At 50.5% G+C, this 22,966-nt stretch overlaps 1 protein-coding gene across 1 annotated transcript; it reads right to left on the bottom strand.

Moving 5' to 3' along the window:
• Positions 1 to 3,916: 3,916 nt before the first annotated feature.
• Positions 3,917 to 20,422, bottom strand: LOC122375823 (kinesin-like protein KIF9). Its single transcript, XM_043355359.1, has 10 exons — positions 19,860 to 20,422; positions 19,377 to 19,552; positions 15,943 to 16,036; positions 15,302 to 15,484; positions 14,881 to 15,069; positions 14,327 to 14,443; positions 13,903 to 14,003; positions 12,502 to 12,646; positions 6,259 to 6,435; positions 3,917 to 5,367 (listed from the first exon to the last, which is right to left on the bottom strand). Exons 1-10 carry the CDS (start codon positions 20,091 to 20,093, stop codon positions 4,288 to 4,290), a joined length of 2,496 nt encoding a protein of 831 aa, XP_043211294.1. The 5' UTR covers positions 20,094 to 20,422; the 3' UTR covers positions 3,917 to 4,287.
• Positions 20,423 to 22,966: the final 2,544 nt, after the last annotated feature.

The following is a 22,966-nucleotide window of genomic DNA, read 5'->3' as shown; positions in this document are numbered from 1 at the left end:
AATGTCATCAGAGTCAATGTAAAAGCATTGAATTTGAAGGTTCAAATGCAAGATAAGCACATTTAATTTTTGAACGGGAACCAGTCGTAAACGTTATGCTTGCAAAATTAGATAATGCCGATTGGAACAAATCATAACTGGATACGTGACTGAATCATCAATTGACATAGGTCAGACACCATTTTAGGTATATAGACGTGTCTCTCGGTGGGTTCTCCGTCCAGCGTCACAGGTGGTGGCCATTGCCAACACTGTATTAGCAAACACGGTGAGGACACGTCCGCGCCGCCACCCCACACGTCATCAGACTCCAGAATGCCGCGCGCAGGCAGCGCCCGACCCACCGCCAGGTCGGGGCCGCCCCGAGGCGGCCAATCAGCGGCCGCCAACGAGCGCTGTCGCGGGCGGCCCACGACCCGGACCACAACGGCTCGGCGGCGGACGGCAGCAGCGCTCAGCAGCGGCAGCTAGCACCCAGCAGCGGCAGGAGCGTTCAGCAGCGGAAACCAGCACTCAGCAGCGGCAGCCAGCACCCAGCAGCGGCAGCCAGCAGGCTGAGGAGGCACTCTTAGCCCTCTTACAGGTATGTGAAATATATTTTGTGTGAAATAAATTCAAAAAATAAGCAAGCAAATTCGACTGTACACAAACGCACTCAGCATTCAATTACTTCCAGAGCTCCTTAGACACACCTGGCATTGAACAGTCGACATGCACTTCAAACTCATAAGAAGGTTTTCTCGGCGTTTCTTGATCGGAAATGAATAAATCCAATATCGGATGAGTTCGCCGTAACAATTTACCGTAACCGTAACCATAACATCGAACACATTTCACAGTGACGGCTTTGGTGACTGTCTTCAGTTCGGGGGTATTTTCTGATTGCGCTCTGACAGATTTAGTGATAATTTCAGCCTAGTAGATCCACCTAATTGCAGTCGTTGATATACCAATGCGTGAAATTTTTGGATAGTTTTCGCCTCATCCACACTGCAACATTCTCAGTGCACAGATGATCCCCCTGTTTCCCCTCTCACCGCCAGTCTGACATGGCCCCCGCCTCCGCCGACGCTCTGACCTCGGCATAGTTGACCCGCTCCCTCCCTTTCCCCGCCTCCCCGCCCCTACCCATGTTTGGACACGCTGATAAGCGGTCTTGCCGGCGCTAACTGCTCCTCCTATTTGAATAGAATGGTTTAGTGCTGAGGCCGCCGCCACACCGATAGATATCTCCCTCAACCGATAATTTTCTCCCGCCGGGTCATAAACTAAACTGACACAATGGGCTTTCATCCTCAAAGGATCACCGATGGCAATTACTTATGCGCTTGTCATAATTCCCTTTGTACCTAAATTCCAATTAATACTTCTTTAACAGAACATAAAAAGGATTTGTAGCGGGCAGGGTTTGTTCGACTCGGTGTTTCGACGCCGTAAACACCGCTCCTCACGTTCGCCGTATAATCTGTAGCACAATGAAGGCTGGGCCGCCGGCCTGCCGGCCACGGCCAAACACCTCGTTACAAGCCATTACTAGCGGGCATATTTCAATAGGCGTTCGAGCGTGTAATGCGGCGTCGTGGCCACCCGCTGTACTTTTTACTGACCCCGCCGAGACAAGGTGCACGGGTATTTGCATGTGGTAGCCTCTGCCGAGCGCGTGTTATGCGTTAATTTGTCCGCGTAAAACGTGAAAAGGAAAGTATAACCAATATACCTGTCGATGCAAAACACTTTTTTTGCAGTAACTACTCTGATATATTTTACGTAAATCTTTTAGATGGAGCGAATGACCGCGACCAGTTAAGCAGAATATGGATGGAGTGGAGATAGCCTATTGAGCATATTGTTTAATCCCAGCTCTTAGTACGAGATCAACAGCCCAGGGGCTAAATGCCTATCCCAATTTTGGACCGATTTTATGCCTTCGAGTGTGATAAACATTTTGACTCATCTTTCAGCAGAGGAAGGCAGATAGTTCAAAAATATAAGCAAAGCAATGAGGGCATGCAACCATACAGCAGTGCATTAGTAGCAGCGCAGGCCGCAGGCAATAGGAAAGTTAGTAGTGCTGGCAGCAGCAGCAGCAGCAGCAGTATAAAGCTGGCAGCAGCAGCATCATCAGCAGCAGAACAGCACGGCACTGCACCGACCGCCGCCGACGACCCGCTGACCGCCGTCACCGGTCCGACCCGCGAGTCGTCGCTGGCCGTCCGTCCAGCCAGCGTGGCGCGCCCGTAACCCGTCCGCGTCCGCTCCAGAGCGGTGACACGGCCAGGTGGACGAGCCGCATGGAGCAGCCGGCCGGCCGGTCAGCAAAAACCCGCCGACCGGCCCGGCGACGACCGCCAGCGCACATACCGCGGACGAGACGGTCCCCCGACCTGGTACTGACGGGCTCGCAGGGACGAACAGGCCTGGTACAGATGGGGCCGACTAATTTTGGAAACACCCGCGGTACTGTTTAACTTAGAGGACTTTGTTATACTTTAGATGAAGATCTCAAGCCTACTTAATGCTATTATTTTTTAGTAGCCGAATGTCTCCATGGTCATGCTTTAGTCACATGAACTGCTGTGCTAAGCGCTTAATATCCTTAGCATAAAGGCGCTTTGTTAAATTCCTGTCAGTCTCAACAAATGGCCATCTGCTGGAATTTTGTGTAGATTGCGCTGAACTCCGTGGTGGTATACACTGAGCCTATCTGTGTAAGCCGAAGCTGCTCTGTAGACGTGCTGGTGGATACTGTTCGCCCGCAGATCCAATCTCCGCGCATGCCTGGCCTCGGGCCGAGTCGGCCTCGTTTTCCTCCCAGAAACCGCGGCGGAAGGAAATTTGCATACGAATCCAATTACGGCTACACCCCTAAACAGCCATCTACGAATTTGGAGAGGCCGGCTAACAATTAGTGTCGGCGCGCGGCCACTATTGGAAAGCAAACAGGTCCGGCACTAATAATAAGGTGTGAAGAATGGAGATTGCGCCGGCTACGGTCATCGCTCACCCAACAGCCTCTAACGAGCCGCCCGGACCGCGGACCGCCGGCCTCCTCCCGGACGCACCGCGCGGTCTTACGGAAACAATAGCGGACCCCTGGATACAACATGGGGCTCCTGGATACACCGCGGCTCCTGGACCCTTAGATACACTGCGGTCTCCCGGACATAGCAACGAGTCCCAGGGCTCATTACTATAGTTGTCACCTTGTATTGCAAATTGCAATGTTAAATCTCATCGGACGTTTCTCCTCCCCCCAAAACACAGCATCCTGAGTAATCTATATAGGACAGAAAGTTCAATATATCTAAAAATACATGAACTTTATAATGATGCACAGCATCACCATCGCCATTTATTACCGTCAAGGACACAAACACATGTTCTTTATCATAATATTTCCGTTTGGGGGGTATTCTAACTTAGAGCTTTCGTATGCCTTCTGTCACATCCCCTGCCTGTCTCAATCCATGCGCATTGCATAATTGCTCACCGGCCGTCTTCCTATATCGGGGCGCTACGATTACCGAGAAGAGGGCCGGCTCACATCGAACCTTTATTAATCAGCCACAACGGGCAGCCGCCGCGAAATGGAGTGCACGACCGCGCCGGCAGTCGGCCGAGAACAAAGACCGAAGACGTATGATGAATGCCGCACGTATTAATTCCCATTAGCCGGGCGCGCTGATTGATTCAATGGCTCAATTTGCATGTGGCGGTGATTAGGAGTGTGATTGAGCCGACTGGGGCGGAGAAGGCCGGTTAGAGGAGCGTCTGCCCAGCGCGGGCCGCGGCCGCCGGCAGTACCGCGGCGAGCCGGGCCCTGTCCGGGAGCCGTGATTGAGATGTGATCACCGGCTGTCGCTGAATCCTGCATGCTCGCCGCTGATGTCACCGGGAATGTCGTAAAATGGCCACGTCTTCGTTGGCATGTATTAGAGGCTCGGTGGTTACACGACTCAGTAGTCGATTTCGATCGGAGTTTATCGCTCGTATATCGGTATTCTGAGAGGCTAGTTAGTGGTATCAGATCCATCAGAAGCTACCGCTGCCCGCAAGAGGACACGGCTGTCATGTCTGACGGATTCCTCTCGGACATAAGGGGCCAGCCAAACAGGCATTTACAAATGCTTACCACGAGATTGATGAAACGAGCCACTTCAGATAGATTGGCAAGTTGAGCGGATGAAGATGATTGACTGCATGCTACACTTGAGGGACAAAAGGACAGAAGGAGACGAACAAATTTTCCAGTGTAGCAGCTGTTAATCCAAAAGGGGTGGATATTGGTTACTTGGCGCAGCGCGAGCGCCGGAGCTGGGCGCGCGCCCGTTTCTGGGCGGTGTAGTAGATACCGGGTGCGCCGGGCTCTGCTCCGGGCGGGTGCTGCACTCCTGCTGAAGCAGCCGTGTCGCTGGAGACCCTGGCCGCTGCCGCGGCGCCCGGTTCCTCCGGCACCACGTTGTGTCGCAGACGGAAGTCGGCCAGCGCTGCGGCCAGCGCGGCGCGTCGCTCGGTCAGCTGCCGCTGCGCCTCAACCAGCTCCCGGCGCAGCGTCAGCTGGCTGTCCTGGCAGTCGGCCAGCTGCGCGGACAGCCGCCGCAGTCGGCCCGTCAGCTGCCGCTCCTCGGCACTCAGCACCAGGTTATCCTCGGCGTCGTAGCGCTCGCCCTGGACGTGTCTCTCGGCCTGCAGCAGCTGCAGCTCGGCCATCAGACTGCTGTGCTGGCAGCGCAGCTCGCACAGCTGCCGGGACGCCGCCGCGCACAGCTGGTGACGCTCGGCGACGGCGCCCTGCGCGCGGTCCAGCTCCGCCTGCAGCTGTCCGCCGTCCGCCTCCAGCAGCTGGCGGAGCGCCTCCTGGCTGGTGGCCGGCGCCGTGTCGGTCGGCGGGGGCACCTCGGCCTCCTCGACCGGCTCCTCGGCCACGCTGGCTGGCGGGGAGGAGCTGGCTGCCGCCCGGCCGCCCGCACCCCTCCCCCGGCCGCGGCTGGACATGGCCACGGCGGCTGCGTTCGGCCGGCCGTCGGCCACGCCGACCCCGAAGCCGGGCCCGCTCTGGTCGGCAGAGGCAGCGCCGGGCGTGCGCTCGTCGCGTCGGCTCCGGTCACCGGGCGTGCTGCGGTCGTCGTCGGTCTCTCCGCGGCCGACGCGGCCCCGGCTCGGCCGCCGCTTGCTGCCGCGCTCCCTCCCGTGGGCGGGCACGCTGGGCCGCGGGTCGGAGGCCGCCACCGGCTGCGGGCCAGCCGTCAGCTGCTGCTGCAGCTGCTGAAGCTGCTGCTGCATCTGCTGCTGCAGCTCGGCAGTCAGCTGCTCGCGGATAGTCGTCTCACGGCGAGCTTGGGTCGTCTTCACCGCTTCGAGCACGGCCTGTGAATGGCGCAAAAGGCCCGTCATAATGCCCCTAATGAGGCGAATCGCATGCTAGACAAATAATGGCAGGCACGGCGAAGAACAGAAATACGGCCAATTTGTGGTTACGTGCTCCTCCACCATCAATCCAAATGGAAGCTCCCAAGACATGAACTAATATACAGTCACTATGCGAATAAAATTACTAATCAGACGCTAAACACTCCTCACTAAATTGTCTCGGCTTCGAAAACCGCTGCCCATATGTTTGCTATGCAGTTCTACAACCCCTAACAGTTGTTTTACCACGTAACATTGGAGCACTATTTAATCGGTCAGCGTAGCGTGGATGCGGGCTCTACTAATTAGGATTAAAGACCTGCCGGTACACGACTTTTTAGCGGCATTCCAGTCCGACTGCCGCCACCGTACGAACGGTGCCACGAACTAAGGTGCGGCCCGCTCATGTCGTGCCGATCGACTGTTTGCCGGCCCTCATTAGCAGCATTGATTGCAAAAATGGGGCCTCGTTTGACCCGGTCACGCAGCTGAGTGAGCTATGTGGTCAGTGGTGGCGCGATGCACGGGCTCAGCCGTTGAAATTGTTCACGCCTGGCCGAGACAGCCCGTCCATTGAGGGATGCGTAGCACCGAACATACCTATGTTTATCGCAGAAAATTATGTGTCCTCAGTCCTCACAAATTGACACTCAGGTAGTAAGCAAGGCATTTTGGAGATAAATATTTGTATAAAAATGTGCATGGTACACAATCTTGCTAGAGTTCAACAAAGCTGTCAACCAACAAACTCGGCCTGACCGAACTCTAGCACGACAATTTGATGTCAAGTTTTACGCTGAGCAATACAGGAACATTCAGCACATGGTTCGAGCTCTGCCACTGACGCACCTCGATCTGTTTGACGCTGACGACCTGGAGCTGCTCGAGTTTTCCGTCCAAGTAGAGCTCCACCTGGTCCTGCACCAGAGCCCGCTCCTGGTGCGAGAGGTCACCGTGCATTTTGGGCGCCCGGCGAGCCATCATATCCTGCATGTCCAGCTCCTGACGCAGGCACGTCAGGTCCTTCTGTGGACGGTATAGGACAGGATGGGAAGGGGCACAAGACGGGTCAGAGCATGGGCCACGGGTAGATCACAGGCACGTCAGGTCCTTCTGTGGATGGCAGGACAGGATGGGAAGGTTTACATGGGACAGGGCACAGGACGGAAGATTCAAGAGAAGAAGGAAGATTCAGAGAATGGGTTATAGGATGCCAGGAACAGGATGGGCCGCGAGTTGGGCTGCAGGATGAGGCATTGGTTGGATCATGGATAGGCGACAGGTACGCCACTTTCTTTTGTGGACGCCGGGACTGTGCGTGGACAATAAATAGCGAGAAGCGGCTGACGAACGCAATACGTTTTATAATTTGAAAATAAGCCTTCTGCAGAAGGGTTTGCTAAAATATATCCAATAAACCTATTATTGGCAGCAGGCAAAGCAGTATAAATATGCTCATTCATGATTCCATAGACCACCAGCGAATGAGCGACTTGGCGTAATAAAAGTACCACCAAATTGGTTCTATAAAATCATATTTTACCATCGCCAGTTTTCTGAAGGGTAACTGTAACTAACAACCATGCGGGGCAAACCATAAACGCTCTCCTAGCCTTCAATCGAAGAGTTTCAAACTGAACATCAACTCTTAGATCGCGGAACGTTACTAAAAAATGCCGATAACTGGCGTTATCTTTAGTTAATCCCGTAACGCTTCGGCATCGTATGCTCCATACTCATGTGTTGGCTGTTTATCGGCCGGTCGTCTCTCTCTCCCTTATATCCTATTCACCTTCCAGGCGATCGTTAAGAGAGAGGAGACGGTCGACGAGGCAAGGAAATGAAGGTAAGTAAAACCAACGCAGATGGTTGGAGGGGTGGGTGGAGGAAAACGTGCTCAGCAGCGACCGCTGCTGGTCCGCTTCACTCGCCCGGGCTGCGTTGAGTGGACCTCAGCCGTCCCGCTCACGGCGGCCCGCTGGTGACGTCACGAACCCTCCGGCGAGGTCAGGTCGGATCACCACTCGACAGTGCCGGCCGGCGCGGGTCTAGAGGCCAACCGCGGATACGCGTTTGAGCAAGGATGCGGCGTTACCATTAACTGGCATTTGATGACTACGTTCTCCAACCAGTCATGGCCCCAGAGTGGGAGCAAAGTGCAGTGAATAACTCGACCCGGGACGTACCGCGCCAGTCTCCCCCGTCCGTCACTGTCCGAACTCAGCGGGCGCAGTCCCGGAAATTCCCTTCACCAACCGCCTACCTGCCTGATTGAGACCTCAGCCTTTTTCCGATCGATCGGATTCCAGCTGACATGTTACATTATTTTGGTTTTAGTGCTGCAAATCATGTTCCTCTTTTGCAAGCGGCCTCCGAGTGTCAGGCCTAATGAAAACGTGGGCGCCGCTGCAGCTGGCCGGTTGTGCAGGGCAGCTCAGTTTCAGCCGTCTGCCGGTCCGGAAAAACGGCCAGCCAGGTAGGTGGGCCACCGCGCACCGACCGCACCGAAAGAACGCTTTATGTGCCTTTGTTCACCCAATAATCGGGCTTTAATTGCCAACTACTGGTCTTTGAATGCAGTCACACACGGCAAACTGAGCAAAGCTTGCATGATATGACATTTTTTCAGGTAACCAGGAGGCAAGTCAGCTTTTGTTAGGAAAACGAGGCCTTCGATGGGTCTTACACACGGCCAGAGCAGTTATGAAATCCAGTGTGTCATTTTGAGGGCTGGACCGCCAGCCGGCAAAGGTCCATGACTGGACAAGATGGAGTAAGCGCCATGCCATACATACAGCATGCACATTGCACATGCACAACACAAAAAGTGTGACAAATGTTCCAGCTTAATTTGTTTTCTTATCATGCCAACACACTAAGGTACATACTTTCATGCCTGAATATATTAGTCTTAGAGGATAAGGCTGTATCCACCTACAAAAAGGCGGTTGAGAGACATAATATTTTTCAGAGCAGCATCTAAAAAGTGGTTTGATTCCTCACATTCCAGAGAAGATCGGTAGCTAAACCGAACTGTAGCTCACATTCAGCCTAGGTATGTGTAACATGACTCGCCACAGCCAACTCAGTCCGATGTGAACGTTTACCAACAGTGAATGGGTGCAGGTTTAACCCGCGCCCTGCTGGGGGGGTGTTTGAACACCCCCCCTTGTGGTTTTTCGCGAATATCTCAAAAACGGCGGCGCGGAGCGCCGCCGTTTTTGGTACACCTTATCATACATCAATTCTACACATGTTGTCAAAATTTCAGACCAAGGTCATTCAAGGTCAGGTCACCAGGTCACTTGAAGTGACCTCACCTCATAAAAAGTTTCAATGTCTGTCATAGCTACACCGAGTGACCGATCGCTTTGAAACTTTCAGCGATTGCTAAGAGCAATAGCATGTACAAAATGTATATCTCAGAATTTTGATATCGATGACCTAAGGTCAGGTCAATTTTGCGACCTCCCCATTATAAGTCAATGGGAGAAAATTGAAATGCGCCTCTTTTGGACGAAAGGCATTATAAACACTCCCAAACACTGAATTACAAGTGTTTTAGACACACTGAACATGAAAATGGTGTCCGTGACCCCTGTTTATGCCCTGAGGTCATCTTAGGTCACGAATGGTATCTAACAGTTTTTCGCAAATAACTTTTGACAGAGGCATGCTATAGCGATGAAAACGCCTTAGATGTGTTCAGCTCGACGATACGGATCGACTGATATGCAACATGACCCTTTCCGGTCAGGTCGTGACCTTGACCTGAGGTCAAATTTTCAAGTTGACCTTTCAAGGTCAAGTTATAGTTCATTCGATGCGTCTTGACGAGAGGAACACGATGCCGGTAAAAGTAAGCTCGTACAAGGCTTGGGTCAAAAGTTATTGCAGAAAAACTGTTTCCGAAAAAGTCGGCTATTTTTGCAGTTTTTGCCCCCTGCAGGCAAAACCGTTGAAGTTAGGTCAAATCTGAGAGAATTACTCAGAAAGGGCGTTAATAGGGCTATCGAATGCGCTTTTCCGCGGCGCTGTAGCTCTATTGGTTCCCGAGTTATGCGTTGGCTTCTTGGAAACTTTCGACATTCGACCTGGAAATCGGCGAAATTTTGCCTTCAATGACCTCTGGTGACCTGACCTTTGACCTGACCAAAAAATTGACTGAAGTGATTTCCTCATTATTTTTGACGCTCTTTCGAACGCCGCCTTCCGCGTATCGCTACGTGGCCCTGGAGCCGAGTTAGAAGGGGGGGTGTTCAAACACCCCCCCCCCAGCAGGGCGTGGAAATCCAGGACCCCCAGCAGGGCGCGGGTTAACAAGCCAGCCCGGGCTTGATAAGGCTCTTCATTGATGACAGTTGAGTGACGGGCGCAAATTGGCGTGACGTTCAGTTGACAGCATTAAATAATGCCGTCCAAAGCAAAAAAGGGGATAGCTTCTGGAATGCCGGCAAGGGTGGGGCCGCTTACATGATGGAAGCGTAGACCAGTGGCAGTAACTGCCACGATGACTGGCTGTCTGCAGAAACAAACACCTGACGCACATGTTGAAAACAAAATAATTAGCCTCGCGTGATCCCCACAAGTCATATGGGCCTTGTGTCACGACCAGCTAGACGCGCGGAGACAGGCTTTGGTTCAGTCTCCGACTCAGTAGTTTCTGCACTCTGGTTTTGCCTGTGACTCCGGCTCCGGCTCTGGCTTCGGCGTCCATGGCTTCAGTTCTAGCTCCTGGGACGAGCAGCTCATGAGCTCGGTGCCGGGGCTTACCTGCCCGTTGCGCTATCGGTGGCCATACAGCTCTGACTCTGACTCTGACTCTGACTCCAGGGATGATCAGCGGCTGAGCTCGGTGCCGGAGCTCGCGTGCCCGCCGCGCTATCGGTGGCCATACAGCTCTGACTCTGACTCTGACTCTGACTCCGGGGATGATCAGCGGCTGAGCTCGGTGCCGGAGCTCGCGTGCCCGCCGCGCTATCGGTGGCTACCATCAGCACAGCTCGGCCGCTGCACTGGCTCGGCTGAGCTCGGATCAGTCCTGTTGTAGCTGGGCGCTGAGCTCGCAGTCGAGCACGGGCCGGCAGATCCACGGGCGGACCGCCCAGTGCCCATGCAAGTGTACAAATTATAAATAACTTGTTATTTATAATGCTCTGTAAAATTATTAATTAGTCCATCTTAGGTCCTCGATTTGGTCCAAAAATACCCTCAGATCCTATATTGGGCGGTGGGCAGTGCGGCTTCAGCTAAAAAAAGGAGAGCTCGGTCCGACTGAAATCGGACCGAACTCGTGAGCCAAGGAGCAAATTTAGACTCATTGGTCGCTGTGGTCAGGGTGTAGTAATCAGCCGGTAGTTTGTGTGGTCAGCGGTTAGATATTTCAGAGCCTAGGTCAGCACAGAGCGGCCAGGTGGACAGAGATTGGAGATTATTCCACTAAATGGTGTAGGTCACCGGATACAGAGCATGCACGATACGAGCATTTTATAAATCCGTATGACCATTCATCGGTCTTACTAGTAGCCTTAAAAAATTCTGACTCCTGTGGTATTTGTGCTCGTTTCAACGTTGGTCGTTGATTCATCCAATAAACTGTCTCATGATTTTTATTTCCTCGTCCGTTAACAAGCATCTGTTTGAAAAAGCTTCATTCGCCCATCGGACCCTAAATTCAGCGGCCTTTTTCAGTGCTGACATTCCGAAACATTTTCAATAAAAGCTTAAAATGCCATGGTAATAGGTGCGGCAAACGATTCTTGCATCGATTCTTCGTCGTTTAATTGAATAACAATAGCCAGGCCGAGGCGTCCCGATTCCGCTTTCTCGAGAACTAGCAGACGAACATGGCTGGCACATGCCTGCGGTCAGCGTGTGTTGGTGCGTGTCAGCCGCCGGTGACCGCGCCGCCGCGCCGTGAGGAGGCAGCGTTCCCCTCGTCAGTCGAGGACCGCGAGCCGACGGCATACCGACCGGGCCCGGATCGAACCAGGGCCGACAGACCCACGATGGTGCGATAACAGAGATGTCCGAGTCGACCCGCTGCTCAGTGGCTGGACGTGTGTGCTGTTCGAAATGATCCCCCGGCCGGCCCGGCAGCCGCCGCGACCGCCGACCGGACCTGCTAGGTACCCTTAGCGACATCTGTGAGACAAGCTGGCAAACTTTGGTTTTGACAAGGGGTGCTACGAGCGCTGTGGTAGTCGTTTACGCCGATAAACGGACACATGTTATTGGGGTGAGACTGAGTCTGAAATTGTGTTGTGTATTTAAGCTATTTTATTTTGGGAGTTGGTGCTCTTCTAAAAATGAGCGGTGCACGGTAAATAGTAGGCAACTCGTCCTCATATCCTCTTGGCTTTGAAAAACCTACAAAAAAATCGGTTAAATTATTAGGATTGCACCAAGGCAGATCAGTGCCAAGTACTAACTAGTAGGTAACTACCAACAGTTCTCTACATGCATACCGTGCAGCACCTACCATCGAGCAAGAACATTTCGACGGCAAATTGACAAGAAAAATAGTAATTATTAATTTGACGTTATGAATTACTTTTGTCAGCCGTCAGCGAATAGGCGATATAAATTTAGGATTAAATCAAATCAGGGGCTCCTCCAAGGCTTCAGGATTGGGAGGCGATCAAAAAATGCACACCCGCCTAGTTACAATAGGATGCATTACGGAAGTGAAATTATTGGGGGGCTAGAACCCCGCCAACCCACTCCCTGGTGGCGGAGACCCTGGCTGAAGTCGCAAAATAGCTGCAAACTAAAAGCTTAAGGCTGAAACATACTCTTTCCGCGTTCAGGAAATCGCATGCGAGAGCCTATTCAAATACATTGTAATTCTTCTCGCAGCAATCGCTTGCGGGAGGTGCGTGCGATTGATGCGAGCGTGCTTTTATGCATTTGAATAGGCTCTCGCGTGCGATTTCCTGACTGCGGAAAGAGTCTGTTTCAGGCTTTAGACAACACACGAGCCTACACTACACCTATCAGAGGAGGGCAAGAGCGTGACACTGCTGGCAATGAGGGGGACAAGAAATTTTTCTAACAGTACTATAAGTTATAACCGCTGTAATATGAGCTGACCTTGAGTTTGGAGAGCAGCAGCGTCGGGTCGTCGATGACCTCCTGTTTGGGTGCGCAGATGACCCCTCGCAGCCGAACGGCGAACCTCAGGGTGGCTAGAGTCTCCGCCAGGTGGCCCTGCTCACCGCTGACACAGGCTACCAGCCTGCAACGAGAGAGACACCATGAGGACTGAGGAGTCTGGAAGGACTCCTTACTGAGGAAGGCTACCTCACTGAGAAAGGCTTCCACTCTGCAACGGGAGGAGCACAGCCAGGATTGAGCAGTGTCCCCTCTCCCCCACTGACACAGGTCACCAGTCTACAGTGGGAGAAACAAACAGTGGTACAGAGAAGCGCACTTCGACCATGTGGTGGCGACGGCGCTCATATCAATCACTGATGAAATATTAAAAGGAATGGACCGGTCTTAAGCAACTTTATTAACATTGATTGATCTTAGTCGCTGTTTTGATGTTATTGACCACAGCATGCTGATAACAAAATTGAAACACCTTCAGATTTCGACCGGATGGATCCAGAGTTACCTTGAGGGGCACACACAACGCGTCAGAATAGACCAAACACTGTCTTCATCTCAAAATATCGGTATTGGAACGTTCCAGGGATAATGCTTAGGACCGCTTCTGTTCAATATTTTCAGCAACGATTTCTCATGTTTTATCCCAACGCACATGAAACCGGCAGACCTGACATGATTCGATCATCACTGGTGTTTAACCGCGAGAGAGCTGCCCGCGACACCAGACAGTCAACTCAACTTATCTTACCGCGCGTTAAAACAAACTATGGAAAGATGCAATTCATGTATGTACCATTGTCCAGTACATCCAGGCGAACGGTGCGCAGAAACGCACGTATATCGATTCAGGCAGATGCAAGGTGATCGGTCCGCATGTTGTGATCTGGCAGGCTTACGTGTGTACCGAATTGAGTGTGCTTTATGACCTGAGTGTGAATACTCTTATTTTACCGTATCTTGTCTAGGAACTGTGCCTCGACTGAAAAGCCCTCTTTGAGTGGATGTCGTTGTATGTTTAAATAGCATATGACTGACCTAACACGGGCTCGGCTATACATAGACGTGAAACAATAGACGTTAACTGTTTGTCATAGAAGTATGCGTTGGTGCTATTTATTTGCCACAAGTCAACACAAAGTCATGGCAACATTGCGTGTCTTTGGGTCGACCCGTATGCTGCCGTGCCAATACAAAGACGTGACCTAGAATCTCGTATGTGCCTGATGCTATGCCGTTCGACAGGCGCTGAATAAGTACTATCGGATAAGTCAATTTATTTGCAATGCTTTTGGGCTGATGGGCGATTCAAAATAATCAAGACAATAGTAGGAGATGATGGTCGATAGAGAAAGTTATATTTTGCTTATCGGCTATACGAACCTTGTGTCGCGTTGATTTCCAATTTTGGAGCGAAGAATGTGAGTCAGCTTGGACACTCGCACCGGCATGTAGGAGCGGTTGTCGGCCATGGACATAATCAACTGGAACACATCAACAGTATCCATATAAATAACAAAAATGTGAAAGATCGCTTAATCCGTTCATGGACTTAGTGGTTCATGCAGTAGATAAAGATTGACGTTTAATGAGGAGACTTTCCATCGAAATGAACCGGTCTTCCCCATTCACTACCATAGGGTAATTGAGAAATATAGATTGCGGCTTAAATTGATATCGAGACATCGGCATTCGGCATCGATATTCCGTATAGAGATTTAGGTAAGAAAGGCGGTACATGCCTCGTTTTCGGTTTTACTGTAGCCCAGCTCGCTCCCCTACAGAAACCCTTACCACTGACACCCACCTGTTCGAGGAAGGTCATGGACTTGTTGACGTCGACCAGTACCCCCGGCCCGGGCCGGTCAGTACCCGACTCCCAGCTACGTATCTTCTCGAACCCGGCCAGGTCCACAAACGATAGCTGCCGGGACAAAGATGGCGGTCATGTGGTGGGGGTGTAGCTCATCCCCTGACGTCGATTGTGAGTTCAGGCAGCGATTTATCATCCGGCAAGATATTGAGGAAAACAACAAAATAAGAGGCGAAGCGAACGGCAAGGCATTGAGGATGAGCAGCATCACAGTTGAGTGTTAACTGCTGACTTCCTGATATCCGTCTTCTATCGTCAGTGTGCGGCCGTGGTTTGGTGATTGTCAATATAGATAGACAAAGTGAGTGAGTGAAAAGAGTGAAAGTGAGTGTGGTAGAGTGAAACGCCTCCAAAGAAGCTCAAATTGCTGTTTTTCCCTGTGCTGCCGACATTCCTCTAAATCTGCCTCTCGTTATTGAATTGTTTTCCCCTTGCAGGATCAGGCGGGACCGGCCTGTAGCCCCAAGGAGGGCCATATCCCCACATACCTCGCCATGTCTATCGAACGGCTCCGTCTCCACCAGGCTGCGGGACTCTATGCCCACACTGAGCAGCGCGTGGCCGGTGGAGCTGCCGCGCGCGTTCCTCGGGTGTGGGTGGCTGGTGCGCAGTGCGCAGCCCCGGAACAGCGCCGTCAGCGCCAGCTCCGCGGTGATGACGCGCAGGCGGGTCATGCCCTGGGGGCGGAGAGTGGTGGTCAAACCGCATGTTTGATACACCGAGTAAGGCATGTTGACTGCTGTTCTCTCCTCTTGTTAAAATGTCGAACAGTCATGACATTTGACCCATAGCTTTTTCATTGGTCCCTTAATTTTGTGTACTGATTTTTTATTTTTTTTAGCGTCTGTATGAAACATATCCCTACCTGCACATAGCAAAGTGTCTTTCGGAATGGCGATTCCAACTAACCTTGAGTTCAAACGTTTTCCCATTATCCACGATGGTGATGGGTTTTTTCTTGGGCGAGAGCAGGTCATAGACGTTCTCCCCGACGATCTCGATGAAGGAGATGGTGACGGCCGCTGTCCGTTCGTCCCATTCGCTTAGCGTCTTGAACACTCGCTCAATGGTACGTGCCACCAGACCCCGGTACTGCAGGAAATGGCAGTGGTTTAGGTCAGAATAAAGGCAGTGCTGGCGCAGCTCAGCTACCAACACAACCGCAGCTCGGGATCCAGTGCAATAATAGCTGAGCTATGAAAAAGGTGCAAAAGTCGAGGTAGCTGTAGATTGTGGTATGACAGTTTGACGTTTGTGAAAAGCGATAATGTGAACACATATATATTGCACAAACAGGTTTTGATATTACTTCATCAGTGTAATATCTGCTGTACCTATTTCGTCTCCGTTTTGTATTTTGTGTGTTTTATTTATATATTTGCACACTGATGAAGTAATATCGAAACCGGTTTGTGCAATATATGTATATGTGTTCACATTATCGCTTTTCACATAGCTGTAGATTGTACTGCGGCTGTAGACTGTAGAAGTGTCGCTGTAGACTCTAGATACTGTACTGTAGACTGTAGCGATGAGTGTGGCTAACTTACCGGGTACCTCTCTCCGGGCGAGAACAGTGTGTACGTCTTCCCGGCGGCCACCGGACCGCAGGCCATCATCGTACCGCTGAAGCCGTTCAGAGCCCTGACAAACATAGATCGTCAGTGGTACGGCAATGCGCTGTCGTATATCGACTCGAGGTCGATGTTGCAACGACTATTCAAAATGCTATGAAAACACGGACGTATAAATAAACTGGACCCGCAACCACCTCCATTCAGGTGAAGCCGACAAGGCGCCATTTTACGTTGCCAAAAACCGTGCTCTGGAAGGTCATCGAGCCAATACAATTAGAATTGCGTCCAAACGGATGATCGGATCGAGATGCTGGTGGTACCGTTCGATGGGTAATTCCTTGAGGCATGTGATGATGGATGTCACATGTCACCCGGTGTCACATGGCGCGTGCCACGTGCCGACAAACTTACAAAGGGCAAAAACCTTTAAGCGACGCCTCAAATCAAACGAAGGGCGGCACAGGTGCTAAACTCACAGGTCACATGTCCCAGTGTTCGACCACTAACATATGGTATGCTCGGCATCAGGGGGTGCGGAATGCACGCGCTAGTGGCGAAAAACATGTTTTGAGGAGGCATCCTCCGATTCCGGAAAACCTTGACCTAGGCACACCAAATTTGGCACACTGACACTACTGGACACGCGCTTTAAGGTGCTGTACAAATAAGCGTGCTGGGGTACACGGTGCACGTGCTGTGCACGTGCAAACCTTTTGATGTTGCACTCCAGGTGTCACGTATGCGGGTAGGGCGGGTAGCGCTGGCAAGCTCAAAGTCCAAATTTTACACAGGCCACCCAGAATGCATTCCAGCATAGTTATTAAGCATATCCATCTCCTGGTGGCCCCCAAAGGTGCGCTCTGCACGTGCAAAAAATTATCCGCGCCGGGCGGTGGGGATGCTTGGACACCCTATGTGGATTTATGTAAATATCTCGAAAACGGCGTTGTGAAGCGCCGCCGTTCTTGGCACACCTTTTCATACATCCTTTTCACACATGCTGCGTAACTTTCAGACTTAGGTCACTCAAGGTTAGGTCATCAGGTTACGTCCAAGTGACATTACCTTAGGAAAAGTTATAGTTCCCGTCATAGCTACACAGACTGAACAATCGGTTTAAAACGTGCAGCGATTGATAAGAGCAACCGTATATACGTAGAGTACCTCTACCTCGGAATTTCAATCAGTGGCGGCGGAACACCTTCAATTAAAGGGGGGCACTGCCGACTTTTGGTCCCATTCTTTCCATGCAACGCCCTATGGGCGTTGCATGGAAAGGGCTATGTTAAAATGCCAAAATCAAAGGGGGGCACGGTGCCCCGGTGCCCCCCTCGTTCCGCCGCCTATGATTTCAATATCACTTGCTTGCTCAATGCTCATTGCTCAGCTCGTATTGTAGGAGCACTGCGGCACAGCATAGATGCAGGCGCTTTGCTACTGCCATCTATGGGTGAAAGATGAAGATAATGGTTATTGCGGTACAGTATTACTGCAGGCGCAAACAACGTAGATAACAAAGATGCCTATGCTGCGCTGGCCGGCGATTGAGGCGTAAATTTGCGTTGCTGGGTAGCAAAAAGTTTAGGAGCCCGAATTTGACAAAATAAATGATTTGCCGTGCTGGTGGTCTGAGGTCGCAAAATCAACAGAACCCTAGGTCAGTGATATTGAAATTTCGAGGTAGAGGTAGGTACTCTACGTATATAATATATATGTACTGTTGATCTTATCAATTGCTGCACGTTTTAAGCCGATTGTATAGTCTGTGTAGCTATGACGAGCATTATAATTTTTCCTAAGGTAAGGCCACTTGGACGTAACCTGGTGACCTAACCTTGAGCGACCTAAGTCTGAAAGTTATGCAGCATTTGTGAAAAAGATGTATGAAAAGGTGTGCCGAAAACGGCGGCGCTAAACAACGCCGTTTTCGAGATATTTACATACAGGGTGACACAAAAAAACGGTCATCACCAAATTTCGAATAACTTCGGAAGTTTTATACAGATCATCACCAAACTTCGGCCACTTAAGGTCACACCTATATAGCATACATCCACCAAGTTTCAAGTCTTCACTACGAATACTTTTAGTACAGTGTGTGTTTTACTGACGCTCCACAATGTGCTCCAGGTGAGCGCCACGGCGCTGCAGGGCGTAGGCACACTTGCATCCGGTGGGCAAAGTTGTCGATAACCCGATGGCTGTGCACTTTACAGAGTGCAATGGCATCTGGAGACAGTGCTCAGGGGGTGTGGTACCCCTGAAACGTTATTCTTATCGGGTTATCGGCAACTTTGCCCGCCGGATGCAGGTGTGCCTACGCCCTGCAGCGCCGGGGCGCTCACCTGGAGCACATTGTGGAGCGTCCGTAAAACACACACTGTACTAAAAGTATTCGTAGTGAAGACTTGAAACTTGGTGGATGTCTGCTACATAGGTGTGGCCTAAAGTGGCCGAAGTTTGGTGATGATCTGAATAAAACTTCCGAAGTTATTCGAATTTTGGTGATGACCGCTTTTTTTGTGTCACCCTGTAAATCCACATAAGGTGTCCAATCATCCCCACCGCCCGGCGCGGATAATTTTTTGCACGTGCAGAGCGCACCTTTGGGGGCCACCAGTAGATGGATATGCTCAATAACTATGCTGGAATACATTCTGGGTGGCCTGTGTAAATTTGGCACTTTGAGCTTGCCAGCGCTACCCGCCCTACCCGCATATTTGACACCTGGAGTGCAACATCAAAAGGTTTGCACGTGCACAGCACGTGCACCGTGTACCCCAGCACGCCTATTTGTACAGCACCTTAAATCGCGTGTCCAGTAGTGTCAGTGTGCCAAATTTGGTGTGCCTAGGTCAAGGTTTTCCGGAATCGGAGGATGCCGCCTCAAAACATGTTTTTCGCCACTAGCGCGTGCATTCCGCACCCCCTGATGCCGAACATACCATATGTTAGTGGTCGAACACTGGGACATGTGACCTGTGAGTTTGGCACCTGTACCGCCCTTCGTTTGATTTGAAGCGTCGCTTAAAGGTTTTTGCCCTTTATAAGTTTGTCGGCACGTGGCACGCGCCATGTGACACCGGGTGAATGTGACATCCATCATCACATGCCTCAAGGAATTACCCATCGAACGGTACCACCAGCATCTCGATCCGATCATCCGTTTGGACGCAATTCTAATTGTATTGGCTCGATGACCTTCCAGAGCACGGTTTTTTGGCAACGTAAAATGGCGCCTTGTCGGCTTCACTATCTTCCATAGGAGGTCCATTGGGATTGTCAGTCCAGTTTATTTATACGTCCGTGTATGAAAAGAACGAAAATCGATCGGTGTGAACAGGTTTCACATCGGCATTATTAGGTATGTAGCATATAGCAAACTTCCCCAGCACCATACCGCTTACTTGTCGACCATATCCTCCATTGTATGCGTAAAAAGATAATCTTGGCTGGCGTTGAGAAAAACCATATCGGCACCAAATGATAAAAACTTGCGATTTAGAGTGGTAGACGGAGCCTTGAATCCCTTCTTGGAGCACAGAAGCTTCCCGTTGGCAGCCCCGCATTCGATATCCACCGTCTGAAATAAAGACGAGTAATAAACAACGAGGGAGTGTATATTAGCGTAATACGCAAAAGAATGCAGAGGAATTAAGTGTACATACGAGAAATAGGTATGTCAACGTGTATCTTACATAATATTGTTTGTATAGCGTATAATAGTCTTTTAGATTGTGTCATTTTATGTCTATCCCCACTAGTTGTTTTAATATATTAATAACTGTATTATTTTACTAATAGTTAATTGACATTTCAATTGGCAATTTCAATTCTGAGAGTCAATTGGCATAATTGCATTTCCATTGTTTTACGTCATTCATACTTACACTATTTTCTCTATCGACTTTGATGCATTCATGGTCGAAGCAGGATGTAGGTGCAAATCGGACGAAGGTGGCGACTGGCCTCGGGCCAACAGGATCCGGTCTGTACGGCTCACATTTGCCCAGTTTCGGGCCCCGTTTTCTATCAGCGGCTTGTCGAAATGTTGATTCCGGTGAGTTATATTCGCGAGCACTCAGTTTTGTTGGTTCCTTGTCGGTTATAGGCTGATCAGGCATTTTATTTTTGTTAGTATGATTTTCTGGACGATGGTAGGATTGTATTGTCTATTTCACTTAAGAGAGATTGTTTTGCTGATAAGATGAATGTTTCTGATAAAGGCGTAGCTATAAAATTATAAATGCAGTTATTTGTGCGCCATTTCAGACCTGTGCCAAAATTGTAAGCAAATCATATTTGTTTTATTTTCTAAACCATTTTGCAGCGTTGAACAAAATCAAACAATATCTGAGCTGCCTTTTCATCTTTGTGGTGCTTTATTTCAATACGTTATTTGCATTGCTTGTCAATTTATCCACATAAAAAGATAAACAAAACAAAAGGATGAATATTTTTATGTTCGTGATAAAAACAATTCGTGATAGTGATGGTTGCCATGGTTACTCTAAAGGACCTCCGATGCGATGCGCTTGATTACATGACATGGGAAAACGTCACGTTCTTGCATTTTTCGTTCCATTTCATTCCATATTCAGTCTTATTCTAGTCTGACATATTTCAAGTTTATCGATAAGATCGTAAATGTGCTCATAGTTCCTACAAAATATTGCATTTCACTTATAGTAGAAGCCTCCCCCCCCCCCCAAAAAAAAAACGGTTGAATAGCTTCATTTGTAAGCAAAAATGCCTTAATGCAAAATATTTTGAATTGTCCGACATCTTAATTGTTTGGTATTTAATAGGTTACGAGTGCCACAATATCAATAAGTCATTGGCAAACATAAACAAAATGAGGTGCGACATGTGTTATAGTTGTTTGCTAGTCGCACAATGTAACAAATTAAAATGTTCGCCGTGGAATCTTCTGATAAAAAGAGTTCAGTTCGGCACCTCACTGTATTTCTTGACTCGAGACAGACGAGAGATAGTCAGTCCAGGAGAGTGACCGAGAGCAAGAGAGACTGAGTCACATGGCGAGTGACCGAGCGCGAATCGTCGGTGGGCTGCCGAGACTCGGCAGAGACTGCCCAAGACTAAGACCGACCGCGACTGAGACCGAGTCCGAGACCGAGACTAGACTGAGTAAGACTGACCACCCCAACCCGGCGGCGGCCGGCGCAGTCGTCGACTACGAGTAGAGGTCGCCTCGGTCGTACAAGCTCTGACATATGGCCTACAGCGGCTGACACTGTTACACACAATAAACAAGTGCAATTTTAATTGTTTTGTTGTTCTTTTGTAAGTGCGTCTCTGGATGACTACCCTTGTCGGTGATTGTGGCTGGGAGAATGTTACTTTCGGTGACTGAATAGATGGTTTTTACGTAATGATGACTGAAGCTGGACTGTAGCTCTCCCTGTATGACTGGGCAGCTGCCACTGTCAGTGACTTTGCGACTAGGCCGTGGGCGGCTCCCGCTGTCACTCCTGTCACCTCACCGGACGCCGCTCGACTGCGGTGCACCACCCGTGAACTGACAGCCGTGCGCCCCCCTCCCGCCTCTCACTCCCTCCGAGGGGTGTTATCTCTCGTCTGCAGCCGCCGGGACGGCCGCTGGCGCCGGCTGATAGCACAGCCATCGAACCGACTGAACCGAGCCGACCAACCGAAGGACGACAGCCGCGGGCCGCTCTCCGAGCTTAGCTGGAGTCGCGCTGCCGAGGGCTGTCCTCAGCTACCGCTGAGCTGTTTCAGAGTCTCAGTCCCCAGCTGTTCAGAGTGGCGGACATCCAAAGGCCAGGTTGTGGTTAGTCAGGGTCTCAAGGCAGGTAGAAAATGAATAAACAAATGAATAAATAAATTGATAGATAAATATAGGTCACACAAAAAGCGCGTTTTCTGACAGTGTTTTCATTTTTTATTTTATGTAAATGTTTGTCCGCTACCATTTCCCTCTTACGATGTTCTTAACGTTGCTTCTGTTGTGATAATTTCACAGATTTGATGCCCCTCTTTCTATTAATGTGACTTTTTATCTGGTGCCGTATTATTGATTCAACCCAAGCCTCAAATTCCACACGTTTTTAACGCACCCCAACCCCCGTAGTTATTCGACTAATTCTGCATCAACAATCGCCTTCTCCTATCGTAATTCAATTCAATAACGTCTATCTGCGGTGCCCGAGCGGCCCCTGACGACATGAGCCGGCGACTAAACCGATTAGCGCGCGCTCCGTTCACGTGGCGCGCCAATAACCGGCGGCGGCGCGCCGAAATTGGGCGCGCCGCCGGCCGCCGCGCTGTAAGTGCCGATTTTACGCCGCTGCCGCTGACCGTCGCCAGCTTATTAGCGGGCAGTGGCGCGACAGTGATGACACGTGACCAGGGAGGGGGCGCCGCAGGGAGAGGAGGGGGTGACAGGGGCGTGCGGGGCGTTGAGGGAAGCTGTAGACTGCTGGAGTGTTCAACGAACTACAGGGTAAACATTACACAATGCAGACCACTGTAACGTATATGCAGGCATATAGTTTAGATAGCTATGGAATTTTCTTCCACCCTTTATTGGCCACCCGCAGCAGTTGACTGGCATGACACTGGTAGGCTCTGTCGCTTATCACGCAATATTTTAGCATGCTCGTGCTTGGTATGAAGATTGAGGACATAGAGCGGTACAGCATGTCACCTACCTACGGATTGCAAAGTGTATTGCAGGGCTGATGTCCCCTCCAAAGTGGTTTGCAACGTCCGAGCTTTTCTAATTAAAAATTGGCCAGTTACTCACAATTTGCATAAAACCGCCATTCAACTCTTATCAAAACAACAATATCTTTTAAGTTGCACCGCTATACATACACGTACATCAGCAAGGGAAAGTTTTGAAATTCGGAGAAACTCTTCACGACCCTGCCATCCCCCATGTTCGTACTCGTATAGCCACCTTTGACCTTCCCGCATCCCCCAAGTTGGCTGACGGCTGTGTCTTAGTCTGTGT

This window comes from Amphibalanus amphitrite, unplaced genomic scaffold (genome assembly GCF_019059575.1).
Source record: "Amphibalanus amphitrite isolate SeventyFive unplaced genomic scaffold, NRLGWU_Aamphi_draft 001931F_arrow, whole genome shotgun sequence".
NCBI classification, from domain to species: Eukaryota; Metazoa; Arthropoda; class Thecostraca; order Balanomorpha; family Balanidae; genus Amphibalanus; species Amphibalanus amphitrite.
This window is presented reverse-complemented; position numbering and strand designations above follow the sequence as displayed.